The sequence below is a fragment of the Rhea pennata genome, chromosome 4, assembly GCF_028389875.1.
Source record: "Rhea pennata isolate bPtePen1 chromosome 4, bPtePen1.pri, whole genome shotgun sequence".
Taxonomy (NCBI): Eukaryota; Metazoa; Chordata; class Aves; order Rheiformes; family Rheidae; genus Rhea; species Rhea pennata.
Genome location: NC_084666.1, coordinates 6,631,838 through 6,648,446, shown reverse-complemented (window position 1 = coordinate 6,648,446; position 16,609 = coordinate 6,631,838). Strand labels below are relative to the sequence as shown.

The following is a 16,609-nucleotide window of genomic DNA, read 5'->3' as shown; positions in this document are numbered from 1 at the left end:
TCGGTTGTGTGAGTGATACGGATTTTGAGGAATCTGTGGATTCTTCTACAAAAGGCATGTAACAATTCTTTTATATCACTTGGAGTTGGTTCATTAATCCCTAGAAATAAAATTGCTACAAAACATATACAAGAAAGGAAAGCAGAAGAGGTTACAAAATGCTGATACTTTTTTTTTTAAGAACAACCTTGTTTCAGTGTTTTTCTGTAGCTCAATTCTACCTATTACTCAGTTTTCCAGATAGGACAAAGAATGGGAAGGCTTGTAGTTTAAGGAGCTGGACTCCTGATGCTGTCTATGCCTCAGACAGTGCAGCTTCCTGGGTTCTGGGAATCTCTCTATACCTCCACCTCTTCTTTCTAGTCTAGTGTTACTTGGCCTTGGATTACAGTGTGCTATTCCATAATTAGTGTGGGTAAACAGCCAGCCAGGTAGTCACTGTTGTGCCCTGCTGCATCTCGCCTACAGTGGGGCAGGAAGACGGAAGTTTGGCATCTGTTGCAGTAAGATGCTGAAATCCATTGTATCTTGAAGGGGAGGAACAGGACTGAGCAATGGTCAGTTTGCACATCTGGCTTCAGTGCTTCTGAAACAAGTCATCTCACACCTTGGTCTGTTCTGTGCTCAGCCCTGATAGTTGAAGAAGTACTTTTATTTTATATAGACTTTTATAGATCTTCTGTGGAGAGATCAATGGTGCTTGGGTCCCAAAATTGACTTCAGTGGGACTATAGCTTGAAAAAGTTTCTACTGACCTGAAAAGCAGTTTGTCAATTGCAAATATTTTAAGATAAGTTTGTTTCAGTGTAATGTGAGGCTTATAGGAAAAGTTGATGCAAATCTTTCCTTTAAAGATGTCTGCTTTCACTTTTGTGTGAGAAACTAATTAGTAAAACTTGTTTATCCCTGCAGTAATGGTTCGCAAGTCAATTTTAGCAGATGCTTCTAAAGTGAAGAAGCTGCAGCAAAGTGGAGAAGCGTTTGTACAGGATGGTTCCTGCAATAATATTGCACCTCACTTGCATAAATGCAGGGAATGCCGTCTGGACAGTTACCGAAAGAACAAAGAGCAAAGAGACTCCACTGTCTTTTGCCGATTTTTTCACTTTAGAAGGTAAGAGCAGTTTTAACTGGCTGTAGATTTTTGATATTCTTTAAATGTGAATAACAAATTTGTCATGATTGAGTTCGGTGCTTTTGTGTTTGTTTTTTAAACTATAGCTTTTGTCACCTTTTCCAGGTCAAAATGAAAAAATAGCAGTGTGGTCCCATTTAGGTCTCTAGTTCGAAACTACTAGGTATCAGTATGTAGCTGTTAAATTACAGGTCCATATAGCTAATGGATAAGAGGTTACCTATATTGTCTAGCTATTAGAAACTTTGCAGTTGCTTCATTTGGATAGAAAATACTTTGTCAGGACTTTAAGCTGCTTAATTTGATACTCTGTGCTGAATACCAATAGGATAGCTTGAGTTTAGTTTCCATGCTACAGCACAGCAGTGGAGATAGTGGGAGAGTAGATTCCATGCACATCCCATAAAAATTTGGAAGTTGAACATCTAAAATGTTCCTACATCTATCTGCAGTTGTGGAAGGATTTAGAATAAGTGGCCAGGGGCTTTTTGCAAGAATAATGGAATAGTGACAGATAAAGCATTGAATTTACATTGTTGCTCCATTCTTTTGTTCCTGTTCACACTTCAGAGCCTGAGCCAATTTGTCTTTAGGTTTGACATAGAAATGTTTAATCAGTGTGCTTGCTGTGTGCTCAAGGAGGGTGAATGAGGATGAGATCACAGAAGGGGTAAGGGTGGAAGGGACCTCTGGAGATCATACAGTCCAACCTCCCTGCTCAAGCAGGGGCAGCTATGATGAGAGTGAGTGGGGCAATTCTGAAGAAAATTCAGTGACTGCTGAATGCTGTCTGGTTTTCTAAACCTGATCTGCAGATCTTGATCCCCCTGTGGGATCCTGGCTCTTGAGCTGGTCAGTCACTGGGTATTTAACTTTTCAGTCTTACAATACCATGTAGAAGTGTATCCTGTCTTCAGATGTTTTAAAAACCTCTATAAAGCATACTAGTAAGCCCAGGTATAGATCTTGCCAAACTGCAGCATTTGATTTTAAACACGTACTTCTCTTTATTTTCAAGTTCTATAAAAATCCTTCTTTTAATGGATTATTTGATTTCATGACAAGATGTTGCATGCTACTGCTTATTTTCACTAGGAATTTAAGCTTTGAGGCATGGACTGGGTTTTAGGGGAAGAAGATAATACTCATGATGTTAGAGAGGAAAAACAAATCCCTATTATTACGAGGAAGACAGGAAGCTTCCTGATCCTTGGTTTTATTTTTCAGAGGAATGGCCTTCTTGTGGGTCTGCAGTTAGAAGATATATCCTGTAGACTTGAAGAGCCTTTGAAGAGAGAAAAATAAAAGCAGAAATGTTGCAAAATTCTTTAAAAAAAAAAAAAAAAAAAAATTTTTACTGTATTTGTCTCCTGTTTCTCTTTGGATAGTTTTACTATAGTAATTATTGGTGTAATCTGACATGAGTTGAAATGCTCAAAAACATGAGACTAGAATAACAACAAACTATGCTAGTTCATCTTTTCAGGGGTTAAAAAAAATCTAGCATTGACTGCAATTCAAAGCAGCTGAATATTTCAGTTTAGAACACTAAAGTGGGGAATCCACCTGCTTTATGAACATGAAATTTAGAACGTCTTAATTTTTGTCTTGTTTTCAATTGCCAATGCACATTTTTTTTGCACTGTAGGGAGCACAAGTTGTCATCAGAAGTCAACTTTCTTCTATGGTATTTATTAAAAAGCTTCCTGGAAATATGTGCAGAACTCCTGTTAATAGTTTTAAGTAAAATATTTATCTCTTTCTTTTCATCTAGCACTTAACACTAATGTCAAGTGTATGTTTACCCATATCTGTTTTAGCTGTTATGTTACATGCATAGGCATACAGTGTGCATGTTTATCCTTTAGGCAAGACTTGTTGGAATGAATGGAAACTAAAATACTTGAGATGACAGGGTTTTTTATCCCTTCCACTCTCAACAGGCTACAGTTTAATAAACATGGATTACTGCGTGAAGAAGGCTTCCTAACTCCAAATAAGTATGACCCTGAGGCTATTAGTTTGTGGCTACCTTTATCAAAAAATGTTGTGGGCCTAGATCTAGACACAGCAAAGTATATCCTAGCCAACATCGGAGACCACTTCTGTCAACTGGTGATATCTGAAAAGGAAGTTATGTCTACAATTGAACCACACAGTAAGAGCCATTTATAGTAAAATAATCTGTATTTTAAGAGGTTTAGGTGAAACTTTAAGCTTCTGGCTTCTGTGAAACACTGCGTGCATTTGGTAATTTCATTTAAGACTTCAGTCTTTATTCTGCAGTAGAAGTAATGGTGAAGATCTAGTGTGAATTTTCAATAACTCTTTGCTCATGGGGGGAAAAAAAACATAGTTCTACCCTTTTTTCTATGTTAGATTTTTCTGAATTTATGAAACTACTTCTTTTGCAGAGAATTAAACTAAGTGTGAAAAGGAAAAGAACAAAACCCCCAAACTACAAAACAAAAAGCTGCCTTACTGCTTTTATTTTTAGTGTGTAAATGAAATAATGGAATCTCTGCAGTCAAAGAGGAAGCTGTTTTTCTGATCCTGTTTTGTTGTTTCTGCATTATGGACCTAATGCTGCCTGTATTTTTCTAGTAGAACTCTTTCAACTGGATATTCATACAGCCCTACTGGGCATAGAGAGACTGAAGAGATGGTATTGATGGGGTAACCAGCTGCAGAGCTTTGTTATCGCAAGTAGGGCAAGCCTTGCATCTTAGAAGCCAGGTTTTCAGCCATGTAGGAATGTTTCTGTACCAAATAGGAGCTGACAGACGTGGAACCTTGTGATCTTGCATAATTGCTTCCAGAGTAAAATGACTCTTCAAACTTTTTGCTTTGTTTTGTTTTTCTTGCAGCTATATGACAGATGCGGCATGATTTAAAGACTTGAAATGCTCTGCATAAACTGATGTGACTATGTAATGCCAGTGCTATCAATCACTCCCAAGATTTGAATAGAAGGGAAAAAAAAAAAAAAAAACAAAACAAAACATTGGTTTGAATCCACTTCAAAAGGAGAGGGAAAATATTTAGGTCTTTCAGAAATGCTTGCTTCCAATATGTTCCTCAGCTGAACTTCGTGGGGCCTTAACCTGGAGTACTTGAAGTCCACAGGCTCTGCTTTGCTTTTCACTTGCACTGGTATGAGTTCAGGCCTGTGGAGACAGAGCATCCGTAGTCAGATTGAAAGTGAAAAAGTGAAATACCAAAACCCCTTTCAGAAGTAGATGAAACAGAGGGTGTGTGGAAGGCTTTTTTCCCTTGGGTGTGGGTGGCTTTTTTTTTTTTTTTTTTTTTTGGAGGGGAGAGTTTTGTAGAAGATGTGAGTTCTGGAGATGGTTTCAGTGGAAAAATGTTATGAATTCCTGTTTAATTGTTCATAGCACAGGTTAGTGAGAGTGAGGGAACTAAATTCTTGAGAATGGAGGAAGAAAAGAAATATTCTGTAATCTAGATACTCATTCTTCTTTGAACAGTTCAGTAACAAAGTACACAACTAACATGAGAGGAAACTGAGTTGCACATACCCACTTCACCCCTCAGTTTGAAACTCTGGTAAACTTTCCTTGGCAGAGTTAAACTGAAATGATACCTTTTCATAAAAATTGTGGCTTTGACAAACTGGCCCTTTCTATAAAATGTCAAAATGTTTTGTTACAATGTACTACCTCTGGCAGGCAGAAACAATGTTGTTTAGATGATACTTAAATGCAAAATCTTAATCAGATTTTAGTGCTGACCTTTAAAAAACTGCATCTGTAGTTACACTCTTAATGTGTCTGATAGAGCAAAAAAAAAGTAGTTGGTCCTTTCTTCTTCAGGTACTGCATCTTGGGAGATCATTTACATTTCAACCTTTTTGCACTGCATGGTGTGCATCAGGGTCAGCCCTTTTATCTTCAAGTTACCATTTTGAAAGTGTGGGTAAAGCTGTTGGTCCTCAGTACCCTGCTAGATACTGCAAAATTGCTGCCTATCACAAGTAACCCATCTTAAGAGTTTAAAATGAAGTATTACTAGTGGGAAAACTGTAGGAAACAGGCTACTGAATGAGATACGAGGCTGCTTGAGCAAGAGTGACTAGGAGGAAAGAATTTGGAATGCTTTACAAGGGAGAATCATGTCAAAGTAGTAGTCCCTGAGGCAAGACTGGTAGGAAGAATCTCAAGGAGGACAAATGCAAGGAAGAAATGGATTTTGGAGAGCTGGCAGTTCCTTAACAAATAAGTAGAAGAATCAAAAGCAAAACTATCCCAGTGAGATGGAAGATTGATCAGTGTAGAAAGAAGTTTGGTTAAGTCACAAAGATTTTTAGCCACAGAGTGTGAAAAGGAAGCCTACAGAAAGAGGAAGCGGGGGCAGATTATGGAGAGGAAGTAAAAGACCAAGATGAGCACAGAAAGACAAAATTAGAAAACTGAAGTGTGAAATGAGTTTGCAGCTTTGCGGAGAAGGACCTGGAGGTCCTGGTGGGCAAGAAGTTGAATATGGTGTTTCCCAGGTGGGTTGATCTATGATCCGCTTCTTGTGCTGAATGTCAGGTGCAGGTCATCAGAAACGAGTCTGAATGTGGATCTGAAAAAGAAAAAAAAAGAAAAGAAAATCCTGGTGTAATTAAAATACTTATTCTGATGTAACTATATTTAACGTACAGATTTTTTTTTTGTTGAAACTTACATTTTGACTGATCTACAGGACAAGTAGCCTGGAAGCGTGCAGTTCGTGGAGTTCGAGAAATGTGCGATGTCTGTGACACCACAATCTTTAACCTTCATTGGGTCTGCTCTAAGTGTGGCTTTGGTGTGTGCGTGGACTGTTACAGGATGAGGAAGAAAAGCTTGCATCAAGGTGAGAATATATGTTACTATTTCAAACAGAGAGGTGGGGGAAGGAAACCTGTATTTTGAACTTAAAGGTTAAGAGTTGTCTTATCAACATTACGGGTCTACTACTGAAATAACAAACAAAACCAGTTATATTAGAATATATGGCTGCTGTCCAGAGGAAGATGAAAGGCTTACTAATTCAACAGTCCAATGGTTGTTTTTTACAGATGATGAATCAGATACTTTCTCCTGGTTTAAATGTGTGAAGGGGCAGGTACATGAACCAGAGAATTTAATGCCTACACAAATAATTCCTGGAAAAGGTATTTTTAAATATTTAATTGGGAGGAAAAAATATTGCAAGCTTTCTGCTGTCTTGTATGGTGTTGATACTGTACAAAGTGGGCTTTTTGAACCATAAAGTTAGCCAAAGCTTAATATTTATTGTCAAAAGGTTTCAGTTCAAAGACTGGAACTGTCTGTGTACTCAATACCATTTCATTATCTTTGACCTTTATGAAAAACAGTAAAGCAACGTTTAAAGATGAACTGTGTTTCTGTACTATTGTTTAACTGTGTAATATGCACACTGTTGTTGAATGCTGGATGTTCTAATTAAATGTGAGCTCATTAATGACTCTTCTCCTTCAGCTCTCTATGATGTTGGTGACATTGTTCACTCTGTAAGAACAAAATGGGGAATAAAGGCAAATTGTCCTTGTGCAAATAAGCAGTTCAAGGCACTATCAAAGCCAACTCTAAAGGAGGATGCAAAACAGGTATTGCTACTGTCTCGCACTATGTATGTGTAGCTGAAATATATCCATAGATGGTTTGCCTCAGTCTGCCTCTGAAGCCGATGGTAGTTAATTCTGTAGGTATGCCAATCCCAGACATTTCTGATAACCCCACCATGTAGGTTTTTGTTGTTGTTGCTCAGTAGTTGTGTTCAGGGTCATCTGTTATGTTCAGCTGTTCTTGAAAGTGTTAGGGCAAATCTTAATCTGTCCTTTTAAAACACATGTCAGCGAGCAGCCAATCCTTGAAAAATGCTGGATGAGGTGGGTTTTTAAAGCAAAAATGAGATCAGATTGAAGGAACTTTTGTGTGTTAAAAAAAAAATTAAATAAAAATTGTTAAGAACATACTAGTCAGAATGACTGAGGAGTTTAGGATATCCCTTGGGTCCTGGAGACTTAATGCATGCAGCATCTAAAAAGTTGACTGGAGCCCTGAGTCAGTTCTTGCAATGATTTCTCTGAGGACCCTGGTGGGAAGTTTACTGTTTTTTTTTTTTTTTTGTTTTTTTTTTTTTTTTTTTAAGATGATCAGGTTATTTGAGTAACTAGTCTTAATTAGGCAATGATAAAGTTCTGTGCGTATTTGTTATGTTTCTAAATGGATATATTACTTTCTACTTTACTAAAATACAGCACAAATTAATGACTTAGTTCTGTGGAGACTTACCAGAAACCAGTGTCTCTTAAATTACGTAACTTTAGTTTAATTTTGCTACATATTATTCATAAACTTTTAAAAATAAATGTGTTACCTTGAGTCTAAAAAGCAGGCTGAGTGTGATTTTGGTGGTGTTGATAACAGCAGAGACAAAGGAATGTGAAGCATGAAGAGCAAGAAAGATGGTTGTGGTTGAAGTGTTAGCCTGTGACTGACTTAGCTTCAGTTTTTTGTTTTTCAAGATTTCTTGTGTGACCCTGGACAAATAGCAGTATTGAAACTTCCTTCTACCTCTCTTTCCTATCTGTATAATTAGTTAAATACTACTTCATTTTATATCACTGCACAGATTGTGTGAGGATAAGCTTGTTGAAGTTTGAGGCGTTTTTGTCATGCGGCATGTGTCTGGAATCCTTACCAGGCATAAGCAGTACAATAAGTAGACACAAGTGCAGAGTTGTTTGTTGTTTGAAAGGTCTTTGAGCAGAAAGTGGGAATTTGACCTGAGATTTCTGCATGATGGGCTGAAGCAGAATATTCTGGCTAACTTACCACCTAGGAGCTCCAGAAAAAACAGATAAGTCAACTGCATAAGATATGTAGATATACATATCTGATGCAAGGGCAGTGCTGGCCAAGGAGACTCTTAAACCCCTGTGCAGCTGTATTTTAGAGCTGGCAGATGAGTAGACTTTTGCTGTCTTCTTAAGGGAAAAAAATACAGGAGCTCTAGATGCTTGTTTTAAATCTACAGAACAAGGCCTCTAGCTTAGCCCTGGTCTGAACTCTGACTATCACTAGAATTGCTGAAGAGTGACTTAAAATAGTAATTGGTTCCCAAACCAGTCCTAGAGAATGCATTTGGCAGACTCTGCTCTGTTTGCTTGTCTTGAGGGACTGACTCTGTTGCCTGTGCTTGTACTTGGGAGCCCCCAGTTCCTGCTGGATCCTAGTCTCTGGCCAATAGCAATAAACAATACTGACCTCTTCTGGAGATCAGATGACTTATGAACCCTGAGCCAGGCTTGCTTGCATTTTTGTAAAAGAATGAAAATGTGTTTGATACTGTTTGTTTTTCCCCTCCTTGAGTAGAGTGTGTGTTTAATCAAGCTCTCAATTTGCTTTTTCAGACCTTGGTAGCTGGAGAGAGGACTGGCTTTCAACATAACAATTTTGTCGTAAGCCCACAAGTCACTACACATGACCCTGCAGTAAAATCAGTGATTGGAAATAAACAAGTTGCTTCAGTAAATACTTCTCCTTCATTAAGTTGGCTATCAAATCTAACAAGTGGAAATGTGAATAAAGAAAACAAAGGTATGTGCGTAACCAGTGAAAAGTAAACCCTTTGTGGTTATTGGTCAGAAAAATATAGATTCATCTTAGCAGGCAGATTATACCATCCTCAGTGCAAGATATTGCTGGATCTGGAGTTCAGTGCCTGTATTGTGAAACTGTTCTGTGGCAATGACTGGGAGTAAAATTTGGCGGGGTTAGCATACCAGTACTGAAAACTGGATTAACATTACAGTGATGTAAATATTTTTGAAAGTCCAGTTTGAAAAGATAATCATTTTAAAGTGTGTGATCTTTGAAAACTTTTTGAAGTCTTTAAGAAAGTTGAGCAAAAGAAATGTCATCTGTATAAAGAAATGTATACTTTTATATATAAAGAGAAAAAAAAACATACTTGTTGTGGTTCAGGGGATTAATCCTTCCTTCAGTTTCAGAGGTGGTGTTTTCTTCATTGCAGAGAAACTCCTCACCCCCGTTTCAAAGAACGAAAATAAGCCTCTTCAGACACTCCCTACTTTAGCTAAGCCTGCCACAGCCTTGCAGACATTCAACAGTGCAATATTAACACCTGTCAGCAACAACAACACGGGTTTCTTGCGGAATCTGTTGAACTCTTCTGGAGGAAAGGTATATGAACTTTTGGCTTACTGGTTTAACTTGTTACCAAGGTTAGATTACTTGTGTGTAATACAATACACACAGGTAAACATGTGTGCTACAGTGTTCCACTTAATGTTTTCTTGAATGGTAACTTAATGGTACTATCAGCAAAACTTACTTGGTGAGGGGCTGGCAACCAAGTGATAACACAGATAAATTTAAGTCAGGGTAGTGTCTGGCAGATGCATTGATCAATGTGTTCATTAGATAGTCTCCAGAAGAAGTGTCAAGGAATTGACAGGTGGAACTAAAAACTTCTTTATGTGGGTGGGAAACTGTCTTTGGATATGCAGTGTGCAAAATAGTTCACTTCAGATGTTCCTGGGCTTTGTTTGCTCTTACAGATATGATTTCAAAATGGTGGGGTAAATGTTGGTCTTGAGTCCTGTTACATGCTGCATTTCAGTTTTCTGCATTGTTGCTGAAATGTAAATCAGAGCAGAGTCTTATGCCAAAATGCTGTAGACCAAGTGTGAGAAATTGCATTGGCATTTAATGATGGTAAGTTTCTAGAGAATAGATGTTCTGCAGATTTTTGTTTCTCTATGTGATTGTGAGCTCAATTTAAAATTCCAAAAGAGGACAATGTTGTTTTGCAATATTACATGTATAGATTCTTTAAACTCTGTAGTGCAAGGGAAAAGACAACAGAAAAGTGACAATTTTTTTTGTTCTCTCTTCTTTTTAAATCAGACCGACAATGGTCTCAAGAGTACACCCAAAATTCTTGATGACATTTTTGCTTCTCTGGTGCAAAATAGAACCATTACAGATTTACCTAAGAAACCTCAAGGATTGACTATAAAGCCTACTATAATGGGTTTTGATACTCCTCACTACTGGTTATGTGATAACCGCTTGCTGTGTCTTCAGGATCCCAACAATGAAAGTAATTGGAATGTTTTCAGGGAATGCTGGAAGCAGGGACAGGTATTCAAGATTTTCTGTTTTTTTTTTTTTTTTTTTTTTTTTTCCCCCCGTTTTCAATTCATATATTGTGTTCTAACCAAAGGGCAGATACCAGCTTACTGCAATGATGAGTAACGGTATAAAACTTCATAAAATGTAATACCTGAGCACTGTTCAATGAAAAGATCCGTGGATAAAAGGATGTGTATTTTGGTATTTCAGATCAGTTTCTAAATACAATGCTGAACTTCTGACTCTGAATAAAAAGGTGTTTTGCAGCTTGAAATAAAAGATGATCAGATGCATTATTTTGGTATGTCAGGCTGAGCATTTATTTTGCAAAATACAGAATTTGCAAAGTGCCTGTGTTTCGATGTTCCATACATTTTATGCATTTCCTGTTCTGACTGGATTAAGAATTTTTGGTGTTTAATAATTCTACAATATGTATTCTTCTTCATAGCCTGTAATGGTGTCAGGAGTGCATCACAAATTAAATGCAGAACTCTGGAGACCAGAGTCCTTTAGGAAAGAATTTGGCCAACAGGAAGTAGATCTGGTTAACTGCAGGACCAATGAAATTATCACTGGAGCTACTGTAGGAGATTTCTGGGATGGATTTGAAGATATTTCAAGTAAGTAGTGTAAATTTATTGTTTCATTTCAGTGGATAAGATATTCAGCAACAGTAACCTCTTCCTAATGTAAATTTGTCATCCTGAAGCAGCCTAGAGCAGCATACAAAGATGTTCCAGGCTTTCTCTTCATCCTGAAGTACAGTGTGTGTGCAGTGCATCTTCACCGTACAGGCTTGCAGCATGATTCACTGGATAGAAATTTTGTTTTTTATTTGAGGACTCTCCTTCAGAAGCATGTTTGGCTGTGCTTAGTCTTTTGGGGGAAACACTTACATTTTGGGATCTCCCTAGCCCAACAAGTTCACCTTTCAGCTTTTGTCCAGGTGAATAAAGCATAGAAAAGCACGTGTAGAGGTTGACCCTCAAGAGTTGGATTTTGCTGTTACAGCTTGCAGGTGCCTTTTCTGCTTCTGGGAACAAACTTTTTTGAGGGAGAATTAATACTTACTAAGGCACATGGGGTTCTGTGGTAGTCTTTGTGTTGATTTTACTCATCTGTTGACCAAATCTTTTGGAATCTGGTACTTGAGGCAAAAAGTTGGGAGCTGCAAGGCTCACTTCTATCTTTAATTTCTGTTACTTAAGCCTTGAAGAGATTTGGCTTTATCATTAACTGCTGTAGCCTCAAACACAAAGTACTTGCCTAAGCTAAATTTTAGGAAATACTTCGGGAGGGGAGCAGATAAAGGTCCCGTACCTAATCTAAAAACTTCTTGCTGTCATGATAAATTTGTCGTGGTGTTAATACCTGACCCTGGTGTCAGGGGAGCTGCGTGGTATTGGTTCCACATGAATAGTTGTAGAAGGAACACGATTTTAAACTAAGATAAGAATTTCTTTGCCTTGATTCTTTGTATTTTGAGTTGTACAAAGTATTAAAAACAAATATCTGTCAACTTCTGACAATAGGCCGTCTGAGAACAGAAGAAGGAGAGCCAATGGTGCTGAAGCTTAAGGACTGGCCTCCAGGAGAAGACTTCAGAGACATGATGCCTTCTAGGTATTAATTTACAAAGAAACTGTTCGTTTGTTTGATAAAAAATGATAGTAGAATGCAGGAACTGTTAACACCTGCTTCAGCTTTAAGAAGCAGTAGTAACTCACATACGAACTATCGAACTATTTGTCAAAGATGCCTGACATAGCTGGAAATGTTAAATAAGTTTTATGACAAATGCTTATGGGTATGTAGCTCATCGTGTTCATTGTCAAATAAAGTGAATGCTTGGAATTACCAGTGATTGATTAAAAGCCTAAATCATTTTGAAATCTGAAGTTCAGCTGAAGCTTATTTTTTTGCTAATCTTATAAGTATTCTGACTTGCACTGAGTGATACTAAGATAAAGACACAAGGAAATAGCATCAAGGTTTCAGTATGAAATTTCAGTTAAATTTCCTTAGCTACCACAGTGCTATGCCTTACCCATTTTGTTCCTTTTTCATGGCGTACCATTGTCCGATAAACCTGCTGTATTACTTTAGGTTTGATGATTTGATGAAGAATATTCCATTGCCAGAGTACACTAGAAGAGGTGGCAAGCTTAACCTTGCCTCTCGTCTTCCCAGCTATTTTGTACGACCAGATTTGGGCCCCAAGATGTACAATGCATACGGTAAATAATTTTCTTACTGTAAAAGTCATGCTGTCTTTACATTCAGAATTCAAATCTGTAATTTAAACGAATTGCTGCTATTGTAGACAATTTGATTAAGCCTGTTGATCACAAAACTTAATTTTGGCTTCTTCGTAGGAACTGGTGGTGCCCAGAGGCTTTCGTTGATATTAGCGGAATTTCTTTGTCTAGATGGGTTCAAATTAATAATACTTAAACCCAGTCTTTCAGAGGACTTGCTCTGTGTGTGTGTGTGTGTGTGTATTTCTATACATATACATACATATATATATATATATATATATATATATACACACACACACACACATCTCTACTGCCTATAGCTGCCCATGTGCATTTGCTATTCTGTTGCTTCTGACATTTCTTTCTGGGCTGTGTCATTTAGGTTTTTAATCTCAGAATAACTCTTTCCATGGCTTATTGATCTGCAGTAGCCCAAAAGGTTCTTAAAACCTTAAGCATGGTCACAGCTAGTAAAGAGATCACGACTAGTAAATATTACAGCACAGTAGTTGTTAGTACAGGTGCCTTTAGAAAGGACAAGAGTGTTTGAGAATGTTTCTAAATTGCTAAAGAAACCTTCTTTTAGCAAGACTTGACCATGATTCTTTTATAACATTCAGGCTAGCTGTGGATACAGATGGATGTGTCAGCCTGTAAATTTAACCTTTATTTGTATTTTCCCAAGTGGTGGGGCAAAGCCCTGGCTATAAAGCAGAGATCATTTGATACTGCATCATGATACTGCAGTTGTTTGCTGAGGAAAGTAAGAGCTCTCCAGGCTTTTCAGATAGTGCTCCTTAGAGGGTGGCATGAGGTGGTTCGTTCTTGTTGACTCACTAATGTATTGGCTGCACTTCCATTTCCTTTCAGGCTTAATAACACCAGAGGATAGAAAATATGGCACAACAAACCTTCATTTAGATGTGTCTGATGCAGCTAATGTTATGGTTTACGTGGGTATCCCCAAAGGTCAGGTTGATCAAGAAGAAGGTAAAGTCTTCATTGTGTTTGGTATGCATTGTTTCTGTGGGTGGGAGAAAGGTCCCTTGGTGTAACTGCTTGTGGTTACTCTGTAACAGAAGTGCTTAAAACCATACAAGACGGCGATTCTGATGAATTGACAATTAAGCGTTTTACTGAAAGTCGAGAAAAACCTGGAGCTCTGTGGCACATTTATGCTGCTAAAGATACAGAGAAGATCCGGGAATTCCTTAAAAAGGTAGGCTGTTACATCTGAAAAAATAATCTTACGTGTGTGTAAATATGCAAATATGCATGCTGTTACTCTTTTTCTTTCTTTCCCAGTTGGTTTAGAAACAAATATTTAAATTGTGTTCAAGAGAGATTCTGTGGCACTATGAAACTTGTATGATCTCAAGAGGGTGGCGAGTTGAAGCTTGAAGCTTTTGTGTACTTCTATAGCACATAACTCACTTGCACAGTCTTGGTTCATCTTTAGTCTTCCTAGTCTGGGTCAAACATCCTCTTTCTTTCAAAACAGATCATGCTGTCTAGAACTCTGATCATTTTTAACTCCTTTCTGGGCTTGCTTCAGTTTATTTTTTCTGTCTTGAAATCTGTTTCTCAAAGTTGGAAAGTGATACTGCAGCTGAGGCCTTACTACAACGGAGTAGTGTAAATACTGCTGCTTGTCTTGAGTATGTTACTGTATGTACTGAGATGGTCAGACTTTTCTTTAAGAGAACTCAGGTCTGAGTTGGGTTTAGGTTGCACTATTCTAGCTGCTTTCTGCAGAACCATTGCCTAACCAGTCATTTTTTAGTCACATACTTAGGCAGATGACTTTTTTATACTTAGTAGCCTTTTTTCCACCAGATATTCTTTTCTCTTGTCCCAAAGTTTCTCTTCTTGAACACCTTTAGTGCCTCCTAGCCTGATATCTTGTAAAAATACAGTGAGCATCTTCTATTTTAGTCAGTGAAAACACTAGCTAGTGCTGGTCTCGGGACAAATGCCTGCTGAGTTCCATGCTCAGTGGGTTTTTTTGTTTTGTTTTTTTTTTAGTTAGTAGCTGTAATGCTGCAGGAGTATTGACACTCATGACAGTAGTTCCTATTTTGAACATATGAGTTGTTTAACCCTTCTGCATCCCCCCTCTTTGCAGTGCTTCTGCAAAGCCAAGTGTCTAGGCTGTTAATCACAGTGGAAATGGAAAATGATGAAGCCCTTACAAATCAATCAAGAAGAAAGTAAAACTCCAAAGCTTTTATTGTAAATTGCATCATGTGTTCAGCTTATTTGGCATGTGTGCACATGTAATACCCCAGGTGCATCTTGATTATATATACCAGTTTTACTGGATAATGCCTGTCCTGTGTTTTCTCAGGTTGCTGAAGAACAAGGTCAAGAAAATCCTGTAGATCACGATCCTATTCATGATCAAAGTTGGTACTTGGACCGATCTCTGAGAAAACGTCTCCATCAAGAGTATGGAGTTCAAGGCTGGGCAATTGTACAGTTTCTAGGAGATGTAGTTTTCATTCCAGCGGGAGCTCCACATCAGGCAAGAACTAATGATACTGAGACAGACTGGCCGCTTATGCAGACTTTTGAACATATGGCTAATTTTTGTTTGTTCTCTATAGGTTCATAATTTGTACAGTTGTATTAAAGTTGCAGAAGACTTTGTATCCCCAGAGCATGTCAAACATTGCTTCTGGCTCACTCAGGAATTTAGGTATCTGTCACATACGCATACAAACCATGAAGATAAACTGCAGGTAACTTAATATTTATGATGAATCCTACCACTTCCCCCCCCCCCCAAAAAAAAAAAACAAAAAAAACCAAAAACAAACAAAGTAAAAACTTAAGCTCAGCTGCCTGTACAACCTAAGAACAAAAACTGCTTTCATGTTCTAATCAGCTTTAATATATTGTACTTCAAGGAGGAATTTCTCTAGGCTTTTGACTCTTGCAGATTTTTAGTAGCGAAGTTCAAAGGAGGCATTCTGAAACTTCTCCTGAGTTTCTTTTGAAATGTTTCCTTCTTCCATTTGTGTTTTCCTCTAGCTGAACCCACTATATTCTCCTTACAAAGTTTACAGTTTTATCCTGTTAGAATTTGAACCTAGTTTTCCCAGTGAGTGATTTTTAAGTGAAGTTCATTCAAGGGAGTGCCTTTAAACTGAAAGGAGAGCACAATGGGATGTGTAGAAGGTGTGAAGAATGTGCAATGTGTTTTTTCTATGTTATTGTCTCAAAATGACCCTAACCATGTTGTTTAGTTTTAAAACTAAACGCTATTTCTTTTCCTACTAGGTGAAGAATGTCATATACCACGCAGTTAAAGATGCAGTTGGGATACTGAGAGCTAACGAATCCAGCCTTAGCAGACCATAAAGTAGAAAGCCTTAACCACACACTATGAAACAGAAGCGTTGGCAGCTGTTTTAACTATTCAGTCAGGACCTCTGTGGACTTTGAGATTATATGAATGTTACCTCATCTTCCTTTCAGCAGTACCAGAGGATTGTGGTACTATGTTCTGTGTATTCTTCCAATGTTTACAAACCTGATATGTATATGTAGTAATATGTATGGACTGTGGCATACTGTGAATGCTCAGTTGCAATAGAACTTTATATGGAGTTACTCTCCAAACTGTACAAAATACCTCCTATAGAACTGTCGGAAACTATTCCAAATTACTCATTTGAAAAATATTATTCAAGATGTTGTAAAGCTCCAATTTTTTAAATTTTATTTTGGGGTGAGAGGAAGTGTGAAGTCACCCAATTTAATAACCAATTTACGTAAAAATAAACTGAGAATGCAGTTCTGAGATTTCACATTAACATAGAACTAGCATTTAAAAGTAGCTTTAAGCTATTGTATAGTAACATAGAGATGGGGATTAACCATCTTTAGGTAAATGTATTTAAATTTCTAAATGTTTAAAAAAAACTTTTAATCAAAAAATGTCTTCTGTTTGAAACTGATCTTTAATTTGAACTGATGTTTGATTCTCTGGTTTTTAACACTGAATGGTCTACATAAAATTCTTCTATTTCAGA

General features: G+C 37.6%; 1 protein-coding gene across 3 annotated transcripts in view; it reads left to right on the top strand.

The window, feature by feature from the left end:
- KDM3A (lysine demethylase 3A) overlaps positions 1 to 16,609 on the top strand; it is a 30,174-nt gene extending 13,565 nt beyond the window's left edge. For 2 of the 3 annotated variants that reach the window (XM_062575141.1, XM_062575143.1), the window contains 16 exons: positions 913 to 1,114; positions 3,079 to 3,293; positions 5,843 to 5,995; positions 6,201 to 6,296; positions 6,625 to 6,752; positions 8,562 to 8,748; positions 9,185 to 9,354; positions 10,081 to 10,317; positions 10,760 to 10,931; positions 11,844 to 11,934; positions 12,418 to 12,548; positions 13,443 to 13,562; positions 13,652 to 13,791; positions 14,920 to 15,096; positions 15,179 to 15,313; positions 15,855 to 16,609. In XM_062575141.1, coding sequence (XP_062431125.1) covers positions 913 to 1,114; positions 3,079 to 3,293; positions 5,843 to 5,995; positions 6,201 to 6,296; positions 6,625 to 6,752; positions 8,562 to 8,748; positions 9,185 to 9,354; positions 10,081 to 10,317; positions 10,760 to 10,931; positions 11,844 to 11,934; positions 12,418 to 12,548; positions 13,443 to 13,562; positions 13,652 to 13,791; positions 14,920 to 15,096; positions 15,179 to 15,313; positions 15,855 to 15,935 — 2,435 coding nt within the window. In that variant the 3' untranslated portion in view covers positions 15,936 to 16,609. The remainder of the gene's footprint in view (positions 1 to 912; positions 1,115 to 3,078; positions 3,294 to 5,842; positions 5,996 to 6,200; positions 6,297 to 6,624; positions 6,753 to 8,561; positions 8,749 to 9,184; positions 9,355 to 10,080; positions 10,318 to 10,759; positions 10,932 to 11,843; positions 11,935 to 12,417; positions 12,549 to 13,442; positions 13,563 to 13,651; positions 13,792 to 14,919; positions 15,097 to 15,178; positions 15,314 to 15,854) is intronic. The other variant, XM_062575142.1, reaches the window with a different exon arrangement.